At 36.4% G+C, this 12,614-nt stretch overlaps 1 protein-coding gene across 3 annotated transcripts in view; it reads left to right on the forward strand.

The window, feature by feature from the left end:
• MAP2K4 (mitogen-activated protein kinase kinase 4) overlaps window positions 1-5,012 on the forward strand; it is a 95,971-nt gene extending 90,959 nt beyond the window's left edge. For 2 of the 3 annotated variants that reach the window (XM_025040100.1, XM_015597459.2), the window contains 2 exons: window positions 1,106-1,151; window positions 2,369-4,717. In XM_025040100.1, coding sequence (XP_024895868.1) covers window positions 1,106-1,151; window positions 2,369-2,482 — 160 coding nt within the window. In that variant the 3' untranslated portion in view covers window positions 2,483-4,717. Of the gene's footprint in view, window positions 1-1,105; window positions 1,152-2,368 lie in introns of all 3 variants that reach the window. The other variant, XM_025040099.1, reaches the window with a different exon arrangement.
• Window positions 5,013-12,614: the final 7,602 nt, after the last annotated feature.

Below are 12,614 nucleotides of genomic sequence, written 5' to 3' on the forward strand. Positions count from 1 at the left end.
TTAAGCAGAAAGAAGGTGGACTGCAGTGCAATCTCAGTGAAGGCTTCAACTTACCCTTTAGGACGATATGAAGCTGGGATGGCCCTCCAAGATTGACTCAACACAAGATGAGGCTCTTGGATTTTTATACCTCTTTGTGGGTCAGTCATTAGATACAGGCTGTCCAGGGAAGGCTAAGGTGCCTCTCTTCAGCTGATGTAATCCCTAAGAGACTGACCACTGAGGGTTGTCTGCTGGCAGCACTCCTAGTGGTGGAGGAACAAGTCCTTCATTCCTAAAGAGGAATTCTGTGTAGCTGTATTCCATGTATCACAGTGCAGCATCTACCACAAAATGTGTGGAATATGAAAAATAAAATTGAGTTTAGAAATAGATGAACTATGTTCCTGATATTAATTAACTTTTGATAGTAAAAAGTGAATTTAATTGAGATTGGAGGAGAGTGATGATTTAAGATACAGTCCAAGATCAGGTAAATACAAATAAAATGAAAATCCTTCTGGCAACATTAATTAGACAAAGTAGAATTCAAGGGGAAAATATCAGCAAGGCAGAGGTTTTTACTATATCAAGTAGTCATTAGTGAAGTTATATTATTGTAAACTTTTGCACTGAAGAACACAAAAGTGAAATACAGAGTGTAAAATTTTTTTAAATCTAAGGATAAATGTATAAAGTTTATATATAGTTTATGCCCGAGATTACTGGATTCTCTTAGGTGGTATCTGTATAAATATGTATATATTTAGGAACACACATATGTGCACACACACAAATACACATACAGTTTTATAATTATACATTCATATATTTAAGAATGTATTTAGTATTCTTCCATACAGCTACGCCATAATTTATCCAATTTTTAATAGCTAACTTGTTTCTAATTTTTCTCTAATGCTCCTGTACTGAATATCCTAAAGATAAATTCTTAGATTATAGTCTACTTTTTTTGTGTGTTTTTTTTATGTTTGACAGATTGTTTGTTACTTTTGTTTCTGAAGGAAAAAAACTACTTGGTTCTTTATAATATTTTGTTTGTGAAAAGAAAAATACTTGGGATAAATATGTGTCCATTTTAATAATGTTATTTATGTTATTTTAGCCTTACAAAGGACGAATCCAAAAGGCCAAAGTATAAAGAACTTCTGGTGCGTATGAGATCTTGGGAATATTAACTATTACCTTACCCTGAATCCTCTTAGCATGCTGGTTCACTAAGTAAACAATGGGCCGCTTTTCCATAGACAAACTGCTTGACCTTAATGAGTATTTTAAAATGTTTTGTAACAAAGATATTTGGAGAGCGAAAATGTATAATTATAATTTCCTACTAATTTACTAAGCTAGATTCTTCTGGGAAGTTTTGGCCTTGACATGTTATAAAAATTAACCCTAAGAATTTTAACATTCACTTTAAGGAGCCATTTTCCACTTCATGCTCTATGTATGTGTGACATATCCATAAGAATTTACTGTGCTTATTCTGTCTTTATATGTTCTTATGCAAATTTAGATCATATAGCCAGTTCCCATTTCTTTGAAAGTTCTCACCCATCCCATGGAACCTGGGTGTTTTAGACAGTCTCTGGATGTGACATTGGTCTCAGCTGTGAAGAAAGTACTGTGATCTAATAATTAGGAGTATTTTAAGGGAAAAAAAAACACCTGTTTGTTATACTTAGCTTCTAATTTTTCAGGACGTTAGGCCAAACTTATGGTCAACCCCAGCAATGACTCTAAAGATATCCAGGCAGTGTACTTAGAGAAGCTATGAAAAAAATATTGAGAGATGGAGTATAAAAAGATGTGTTTGTGAGGCAGATATAGGGCTACAGGCTTGGAGAACGTAGCACAGAAGTTCATAGGATAAGTTTCTTTTGAGCTTTTGGAGTGGGAGTCAGAAGGATTGAAACTGAATTCTTTTTGTAAGATCCTTCTGCCAAGCCCTGGGGAAGTGGGCAATTAGAGTTTGTGTCTATGTCCTAAGACTAGCACCTAGTACTCATGCAGTTCTTCTTAGCTCTCAGATGGTGGCAGAGGCTCTCACTATGTTTTGTGCTGAGGAGCAACTCTACTCTCTGCCTCAGCAAATACTCCCTGCCATACAGATAAGTCTCCAGACCTCACCACCAGGATGGCTCCTCCAGGACATAGCGCCGTGCATCATACGTAGGCATACCCACACCTACCACCACATCTTGAAATACAGGCTGTGTTTGCCTCTGAACTGGTGCTACAGTATTTTACAGCCATATGTGTTTTGAGCCTTTGCGTATGTGCTGTACTGAAATTGGGAAAAGTTCAGTGGGGGCTCTGATACAAATTTTGATATTTTTTTCTTTTTCTTTTTTCAATTTTCTTGCAGAAACATCCCTTTATTTTGATGTATGAAGAACGTACCGTAGAGGTTGCAAGCTATGTTTGTAAAATCCTGGATCAAATGCCAGCTACTCCCAGCTCTCCCATGTATGTTGATTGATATCGCTGCTACGTCAGACTCTAGAAATAAGGGCTGAGAGGAAGCAAGACGTAAAGAATTTTCATCCTATATCACAGTGTTTTTATTGCTCGCCCAACACCATGTGCAATAAGATTGGTGTTCGTGTCCATCATGTCTGTATACTCCTGTCACCTAGAACGTGCATCCCCGTAATACCTGATTGATCACACAGTGTTAGTGCTGGTCAGAGAGACCTCATCCTGCTCTTTCCTGATGAACATATTCATGAAATGTGGAAGTCAGTACGATCAATTTGTTGACTGTGATTAGATCACATCTTAAATTCATTTCTAGACTCAAAACCTGGAGACGCAGCTACTGGAATGGTGTTTTGTCAGGCTTCCAAGTACTGGAAGAATACAGTGATGGATGTACTATGTCTGAAATTAGAGACTTGGGCTTGAGTGAGAAGAGCTTGCACAGCCAACGAGACACATTGCCTTCTGGAGCTGGGAGACAAAGGAGGAATTTACTTTCTTCACCAAGTGCAATAGATTTACTGATTTGATATTCTGTTGCTTTACAGTCACAGTCGATGTTTGGGGATCGATGTGCTCAGCCAAATTTCCTGTTTGAAATATCATGTTAAATTAGAATGAATTTATCTTTACCAAAAACCATGTTTCGTTCAAAGAGATGAACATTAAAATATTGAGACAGGACAGAATGTGTTCTTTTCTCCTTTACCAGTCCTTCTACTCTTCATTGGGAAGACTCAGGAGTCTGCCACTTGTCAAAGAAGGTGCTGATCCTAAGGATTTTCATTCTCAGAATTTGGTGTGCTGCCAATTTGATGTCCCACCTGCCACAAACCGCCAGGACTGAAAGAAGAAAAAAGTACGGAGGGCAAAGTTTACAGATGTTTTTAATTCTAGTATCTTATCTGGAACAACTCGTAGCAGCTATATATTTCCCCTTTGTCCCAAGCCTGATACTTTAGCCATCATAACTCACTAACAGGGAGAATTAGCTAGTAGCAATGTGCCTTGATTGATTAGATAAAGATTTCTTGTAGGCAGCAAAAGACCAAATCTCAGTTGTTTGCCATCACTGGTCTAGGTCTTCAGTTTCTGAATCCCTTTCCCTGCCCGTCTAGTCTATTGCCGCTATGTGACTTTTGCTTAATCCAATATTTTGCCTTTTCCTGTATCAAAACCTTTATAATTACCAGGGATGTTCCTTACCAAGGATTTCTAGCCCCAAATCTCTCATACACTCTAATGTTTAAAAGGCTGAGAAACATGGGGCTCAGCCAATGTGGTAGGTGATGAGGAAGCATCTTTTTAGAGACATATGTGACCCAATGAGGATCTGAAATGACAGTCTTTAAATAAGCTTATCACCTGCAAGAATCTCTAGCAGGTCACTATTATTTCTTGGAATTCTACAAAACAAAACAACCCCAAGATAGTTATAAGAGGTCATTTAAATTTGCTATCTTTTGCTGTGCTTCCTCACTCACCCGTTAGCCAGGTTCTCCTTAGGTTTCGCTCTGGCCTCCTTGGCACTGATCATTAGGCTTTGTATAACAGTTAAGCAGCACTGTGAGTGGTTCAAGCACACTGGAATATAAAACAGCCATGGTCTGAGATGCAGATGATGCCATTACAGAACCAAATGGTGGCAGGTATTGCTGTGTCTCCTCCCAGAGTGACAGTCATAAACACTACAAAACAATAAAGAGAGAATGGTGCTGTTTAAAGTTACATCCCTATAAATTTTAGAATTCAAAAATGATTTACTGCTTTAGTCCACTTGCCTAAGTTTCCTATTTTCTCCCCCATGGCATCCTAAACCTTAGACTTCCCAGTGTTCTGAAAGGAAGAATTGCTATATGTCTTCCTTCGATCACACCAAGCCATCATCCTCCATTGCTCCCGGGGACTCGAGGAGTTTGTTTCTCTGCTGTCAATTTCCCGTCTGGCTCAGCATAGGGTCACTTTGCTATTTTACAAATGGAGATAAAAGCAATTCTGACTGTCCAGGAGCTAATCTGACCATTCTATTGTGTGGATGACCACATAAAAAGGCAGTTTTAGTGTATTAATCATAGATTATTATAAACTATAAACTTAAGGGCAAGGAGTTTATTACAATGTATCTTTATTAAAACAAAAGGGTGTATAGTGTTCACAAACTGTGAAAATAGTGTAAGAACTGTACATTGTGAGCTCTGGTTATTTTTCTCTTGTACCATAGAAAAATGTATAAAAATTATCAAAAAGCTAATGTGCAGGGATATTGCCTTATTTGTCTGTAAAAATGGAGCTCAGTAACATAACTGCTTCTTGGAGCTTTGGAATATTTTATCCTGTATTCTTGTTTGAATTCCTCCTCTATTTAAGATATATACATGGAATCGAAGTGTTTATGTAATAGTTCTATCCTTTTGCCTGCAGGTCAGTTGTAATAAATCTAGGATGTGACGATGACTTTGTAATTTGATTTTCTGAAGTCAGACCCTGAAGGGAAAATCAAGTAAATTCCATTAAATTGTCTGTGCATTTCATATTGGGAAAAATTTCCTTCTTCCACAAGTGTTTACATGTTTATAGCTTCTTTCTTTTTCTCCTCTCTTGTGGTTGCTACATGGCTTTGCTTTCTGTTTGAGCATGCATGATACAGAATCTCTTCAAGTTTGTTTCTTTGTTGGGTGCCCTGACTTGCCCCAGGTTTCTTAATACTAAAGGAAGAGGGTACTGTTCTTCAACCTGTGACATGGTGGAGAGATATAACTTGTAAGAACCCAGTCCACCTATCCCTCATGTTTGGTTGCCAGCCATGCTTTCTGTTCCTGGTGCTACGGCTGCCAGGTGAGCATTAAATGTCATCTCAGATTGCAGTCACTCACGCTGCATGAGAGAGGGGGAAAGGGAGGAGATTTTGTGGGTCAAAGATCTGTGGAGGTCAGACCTGGGAGGTTTATGGATGGGAGAGGACAGTGGAGATGAGCAAAAAGCCATGGAAGCTTGGAAACAAGAGAAGAACTTTGAATCTCCTGGATTTATCTGTTATACTACCACCTTTCAGTCACTGATTAAATCCTGACTCATTGATCATATACTAATTCAGCACCTCACCCTTTTCCTGTGCCTGCTTCTGACCTGATCTGAGATGCAGGAGATACCATTACAGAACCAGATGTGGTATCAAACATTCTCCAAGGAAAAGTGGCTGTAGGAATCCTGGCCTCTACCTAAGCCTTAGCTGCTACAGGGAAGGTTATCCCAGACCCCAGCCGAGAAGTGACTCAGAGTGTCATGAGAGATGGGCAGACTGTACTCTATGCTTTGTGGACACTACCTGTATTTGTTAACATCATTTGATCCTGACTATAAGCTTCAAAGCTAGGTTGTAATGTCCTCTTTTGGATATGAGGAAAAAAGGCTTAGAGAAGTGAAGTTCTGACCCAATAACATTAGGAGAAGAGCTGAGATTCAAATCCAAGGCTATAACACCTAATTTCTTAGGAATTAGATATAAGAAATTACATTAACTAAGAAACTACCATCAAAGAAGTGTGGAGTTGAGAAGTAAAAGAGTGAGTTGCAGTAGGGGATAACCTTTTCATAAACCTTATCAAGGCCTGGTTTCTTGTCTCAGAAATGAAGTCAGAGGTTTTTGAGACCATGGTGGAGGTCAGTAGCCAATATAAAGGCAGCTGTGTTACATTAGAACCAACCAGAGAAGGTCTAGGCCCTAATTCTTAAGCGTGACACCTGAATTCAGTATAGAGGTTTCTATGTCCCCATTAGCAAGATGATGTTGTGTGGCAATCACTAATAATAGAGATTTGGCAGGAAAGGAACTTGAGGTGGCTCTTTGAGTTAGTATTAAAGTACTCCTTCACTTACTGATTCTGTCCTGTCTTAGCTGCAGGAAGATAAAGGACACATAAGATCTTAAAAGTGCCCTGGAACACTGGCTGCCCTGTCTTAGGGGCAGAGGTGGTTTTATGTCCCCAGCTCTTGGCTAGGGCTGTGTGCATCAGTCACATCCACAGCATCTGTGCTTATTACTTGGAATGTAAAAACTTGTTGGCTTTCTGAATACCTCGTTAGGTGGTTTGAAGGAAAATCTAATCAGCAATAGTGACTTCTTAGAGTATATTGTAAGAACCATATGTGATGGACAGTTGGTGTTAGGCTGTGTGGTATGAAGAATACCTTTAGTATGTGAAACATTGTATATCTTCTGGGAGTGTGCTGCAGACTGAAGTGATGTATTTATTTCTTGGTCTTCCCCATCTTTCAGATAAATGAATACCCGGAATTCTTATCTCAGTCCTTGAAATCATGATGGTTAGTAGTTCGATATCTGCAGTAACATTTTTGTTTTTCTGCTGATATGCCAAAGTGTACTTATACTACTTAAATGTAAAATGTGATTCTTCTATTTAAAATTGTCAATCTATATAGCATAGTATAAAATCTCAATTGAGTAATTGGATGTACAATGAATCAAATTTCTATCTGCATTTGAAATGTCTGTCTACATACATGTTTTGCTGAAGAACTGCAAAAGAAGACTTCTGGTTTTTCATAGCATTTATACACAAGTTCAGTGTGAACACAGCTCTGAGATAGACAAGATGTTGTTGTCTTAGTCCAGCACACAGTACACTGATCTTACATAATTAGGAAATTAGCTTAAGGTCATATGCTGATAGAATTAAACATCAGATCTTTTGATGCTTTGTTGAGATTTTTCTCATAAAACTGTCTTTCCAATTTAACAGTGTGATGATTTTGCAAGGTCTGATTATAAAATGACTAGATTTTTTTTTTTTAAAGCAAAGTCTTATTACATCTACATGATTCTTGCCTGCTTTTATAGACTGCATTTATTCCAATCTGTGGAACGATCGATGAGAACGTTTTTTTAAATTCCTTTGGAAAGATGCTATTAGCACATGATTAGAAGCATATTACATAATTATTGTGATTATCCCAGCTCACTTTTGATTCCAAATGGTATTTGCATCTTGATTTCTTTGTTTGCAAGGCTGACTCCAACCCACTTTGCCTGTTCCTAGAAAGTAAATCCATTTTCAGAGCATGAAGAATTGCTTCAACTGAGAGCAGGAAAAGTGTAAGAACTTGTTAGAATCAACTTTTGTTCCTGAAGATGTCAGGGGCTTTCTTTGAAACATGCCTTCTCAATATATCTCTCTCTTCACCTGTTTAAAGTTAGGAACCAAGACCTTTTGATTATATATCCCTTAATTTTTCTGTAGTTCCTTTTGTTCCTCTCTACTCTAGTTGCCATTACACACTCATTTCTCACCTCGTATTATTGAAGGGTGTTCCCCTTCAATCCATCTCTGCTACTGCCCTTCATCTTTCTAAAGTGCTAATCTAATCACATTCTTCTGTTTAAAATAATGAGTCCCTGGGATATGAAAGATAAAGGCCAAACTCTTACGTTTTTAGATGTATGATTTTATTTAGTCCTCAACCCCTGAGTAGGAATTATTATCTCCATTTTAAAGATGAGGAATCAGGCTCACTGTATTTAGTAACCTTTGCAACATCACAGAGGGACTGAGGAATATAGAAGGGTCAGAAGTCAGGCATAAGTCTGAAAAGGTAGACGGTCATAATTATATAAGGGATTATACATTGTGCCAAGGATGAACTTTTATCTCAAGTGCTGGTGAGCTACATGGAATTTTAAGCGAGAACATGATTTGATCTGATTTGTATTAAAAAATCATTTCGGTGACTGTAGGCTGGAAAGGAAGCATGGAGATTTGAAGACCAATTGAGAAACTTGTAATTTTTAGGCAAAAATTGGAAGAGATAAAGTAATGGAATCAAATGAATAGGAGAAGATGTAAGAGAAAACTTAGGGGTTGGAATTAGCTAGATTGTTTCTTGACCGATTGTATGGGATAAAGAGACGGGTGGATGGGCCTGGAAAATGTTTTATAACTTAGGTGATGGATTGCTCTACAGAATCTGTTACTCTACTCACAACATTTCATGGATACCAAACTTGCTATGCCCTCTTGTGCCTTTTTCTTGTTGTCTAAGCTGGTTCCTTCTGTCTGGAATTCTTTTCTTCACTTGTCTTTTGAAAATGCCCACTTATTTAAGACCTGAGTTAAATGTCAAACCGTCTGGGGAGCCTTTCCCAATTATGTCTTCTGAACTCAAATCACTTTTTAAAAGATATATCTCTCTGCAATATTTAATCATGTTTAGTTACAATTATTTGTCTCTTTCCTTACTTGGTCGTGAGTTATTTGAAGTCAATCTTAGTTATCTTTATGGCCTAGTGGTGTAGTCAGCCTATCTTCCATTCAATGATAGTGCTTTTCTGTTAAAAAGGACATATAAGCCTGATTTTTTTCATACTTGTCAATGATAGCATTTCATTCTATTGAGCCTAGATGCTTTTTCTCTACAACAATGCAAAATAAATTAGACTTACATATCCATGCTGTATTTCTGCTAGAAGCAAATGTAGATTGCAGTTGGAGCTGTCCTACCACAGTCAACAGCAACCAAATTTTAGATACTGAGTAAATGGCAGTCAATTGTCAAGAAGGTACTCGTGACTTCGATTTCTGACAGGATGTCAGATTAGATACCATTAATGATACTCCTAATTGGAGTGACTATGCAGGTAATTACAGCATAAAAATATTTATTTTAAAATGCTTTCCTGAGTTGATACAAACTATTTATGTAGAAGTGTGAACTCTTGATCCAAACCTGCTGCTTTTATCTGTTTCTAGAAAGTAAATCCATTTTCGAAGCATAAAAAATTGCTTCAATTGAGGACAGAAAAAAGTATTAAGAACTTGCTGAGAATAATAGCTTTTGTTCTTGAAAATGTCAGGACCTTTCTTTAAAAGTTGCCTAAGTGCCAACAAGTAAGTCGTCTGTGCTAAAAATGGAAACCTTGAGCTTTCATATTTAAAATTATACAGGGTTCAGGGCTCAGAAAATAAGACTGAAGCCTTTCCTGTATGCTAGGAAATCCTCCAATAAAGCTGGGAGCTCAAAGGGCAACCTACAAAGTGTAAGGGTAAAAAGAAAGTGTAAGAAAGAAAGAAACCTGCCTATTGGTTAGAGATGGAATTGAAACATATTCGCCTTCATCTTGGCACTGGGTGGAAGAAATTTTTTAAGATCTCCAAGAATCCATAACCAGAAGTCAACTTCCATGTGGGTTCATGATCTGAATTCATACTAAGCACAGAATTTAAATGGACTTATTTTAGTAATGTCCCCCCAGTGACTGGCAGGAACAAATCAAAATAGTCTTTGGAGGAACTCTCCTTCAAGTCAGGCTCGAAGAAATACCACAGGTAAGGCTCAAAGGAAAATGAATAGCTCATCAAAAATCACAAACACTCAGATGCTATGAGGGAACCAGCAGAGACAACAAGCAGTAACAGTTACCTTGAATGATCAGATATAGCATATAAAATAAGTGTTCAATATGTTCAATCAACTGGGAAGCTTGAAAATATGAACCAACAATAAGACTATCAAGTCTATTAAGTAATAAAAAGGATCAAATAAAATTTCTGGAATTGAGCAATATAAAAATTGAAATAAGAAAATGAATGGTATGGCAGGGACTGCTGCTTCTCCCTTCCCCTCACTCCACACACCCAGTATCTCTATTCTCCTTTCTTCCTTTTAGCAATAAAAACATGGAGTTTTATCTGGGCACGTAGTTGCTTAGCTATTGACTATTTCCCGCCTCGTTTTAATTTAAGTATTTGATTAGTTATTAGCTAATAATAACATAGTGAATACTTGTGAAAGTAAAAGTTAACTTTAACAATAACTTATATATATTTAACCACACACAGTTTACTCATGACCACATTTCCCTGCCCTTCCTGGCACAAGGTAATGATCCTCCTGAATCCTCATGGTTATCATTCACTTGCTTTCCTTTCATTGTGCCTTTTTCCCTCCTCCATCCCTCCCTCCAGAGATGATAGATAGATGATAGATAGATAGATGGTAGATAGATAGATAGATAGATAGATAGATAGATAGATAGATAGATAATAGATCATACTTTTGAGTCTAGCTTTATATTTTATCAGAAGATCAGGTTGTTTGTAATATTTTGGGATTTTTTTCCTTAATATTATGTTGTTAAGCTTCATCCATATTGCTTTTTTGATTTTTGTTGTGTAATATTTCATTGCATTAAAAAAAAATTCTCCCTTTGATGGGCATTTTGGTTATTTACAGATTTTTCTGTAGTAGACAGTAATGCTATGAATATTCTTGTACATATGTCCTGTTTTACAAGTGCCAGGATTTCCATTGAATCTATACTCAAAAGTTAATCATTGGATCATAAAGCATGTGGATGTTCAACTTTAAGAGATAATATCAAACTGTTTTCTAAGTTGTCGCACCCGTTTCCTTTTTACATCTCCCTCAACATTTGATATTTTAGACTTTAAAATTTTCCCACTTGAGGAAGTTTAAAATGGTATCACAATATGATCTTGATAGGACTTTCCCTAATCACTAATGATGAGCAGCCTATATATGTTCATTGGCCAGATATATTTCATAATTCATGTTTCTGCTCATTTTCTCATTAGGTTATGCTTTATTAATTTGTTATTGTCATTTATATATTATTAATCCAGATTGTTCATGGATGTGTGTATTCAAAATACCTTCTCTCAGTAACTTATTTTTTCACTTTTTAAAAGGTACATTTTGATGAACAAAAGCTATGGACATCAATTTTTCAAACATCAATATTTTCTTTTATAATTCATGGTTTTTGCAGCTTATTTAAAAGACAATATAAGATTTTCATCCTAAAATTTAAAATTACTCACCTGTATTTTATACTGAGTTTTAAAGATTTTTTCCTGACATTCAAGTTCTAAATCCATTTGGAACTGATTTTTGTAAATGATGTGAAGTAGAAATATAATGTCAACTTTTTCCACGTGATAACCATATTTTTCAACATCATTTATTAAATAATCAGTTCCTCTTTTATATACTGATCAGATATTCCATGTTTATCATATTAAAAATCTTCAAACGTGCATGAGATTTTAGGTTCTTGATTTTTTTCCCATTGGTCAATTTGTCTATCCCTGCACCAATATCACATTGTCTTTATAACAGTTCCATAATAAACTATGACATCTGATATGCACTCCCTGCTCTTCTTTTTAACAGGTGTCTAGGCTATTCTTGACCCTTTTGTCCTCTATGTACATTTTAAAAAACAGCTCTATTGGGCTATAATTCACTGACCATACAATCTGGTCACTTAAAGTGTACAATTCAGTGGTTTTTAATATATTCACAGATATGTGCAATCTTTACCACACTAAATTTTAGAACATTTTCATCACTTCAAAAACACCATACCCTTGAGCTATTACCCCCTTACTAACCTACATCCCCACAACCCTAAGCAAGTACTAATCTACTTTATATCTCTATAGATTCCCTATTCTGAACTTTTATGAATGGTATCACATAATATGTGGGCTTTTATGATTGGCTTCTTTTACTGAGCATGTTTTCAAGGTTTATCCAAGTTCATCCCTATGACTGTATTAATACTTCATTACTCTTTATGGCTGAATAATACTCCATTGTATGAATCTACCACATTTTGTTTATCCACTCACCTGTTGATGAACATTTGTGTTGTTTCCACCTTTTGGGTATTATGAATAGTGCTGCTATAAACATTCATATACAAGTTTTTGTGTAGGTGTATGTTTTTATGTCTCTTGTGCATACACCCAGAAGTGAATTGCTGGATCCTATGGTAAACTCAATATGTAATTATTTGAGAAACTGCCAAACTATTTTCCAAAGTAGCTGCACCATTTTATACTCCCACTGGTGGTGTATAAGAGTTCTGATTTCTCTACATACTTTTTTTTTTCCTCTAAGAGTCTTATAGTTTTAACTCTTACATTTATGTCTTTGAACCATTTTGAGATAATATTTATTTATGGTGGGAGGTAAGAGTCCAACTTCATTCTTTTGTGTGTGGCTATCTAGATGTCCTAGCACCATTTGTTGGAAAGACTATTTTTTCTTCTACTGAATATTTTTTCTTCTATTTTTTCTTGGCGCCCTTGTTG

The sequence above is a fragment of the Pteropus alecto genome, unplaced genomic scaffold (assembly GCF_000325575.1).
Source record: "Pteropus alecto unplaced genomic scaffold, ASM32557v1 scaffold398, whole genome shotgun sequence".
NCBI classification, from domain to species: domain Eukaryota; kingdom Metazoa; phylum Chordata; class Mammalia; order Chiroptera; family Pteropodidae; genus Pteropus; species Pteropus alecto.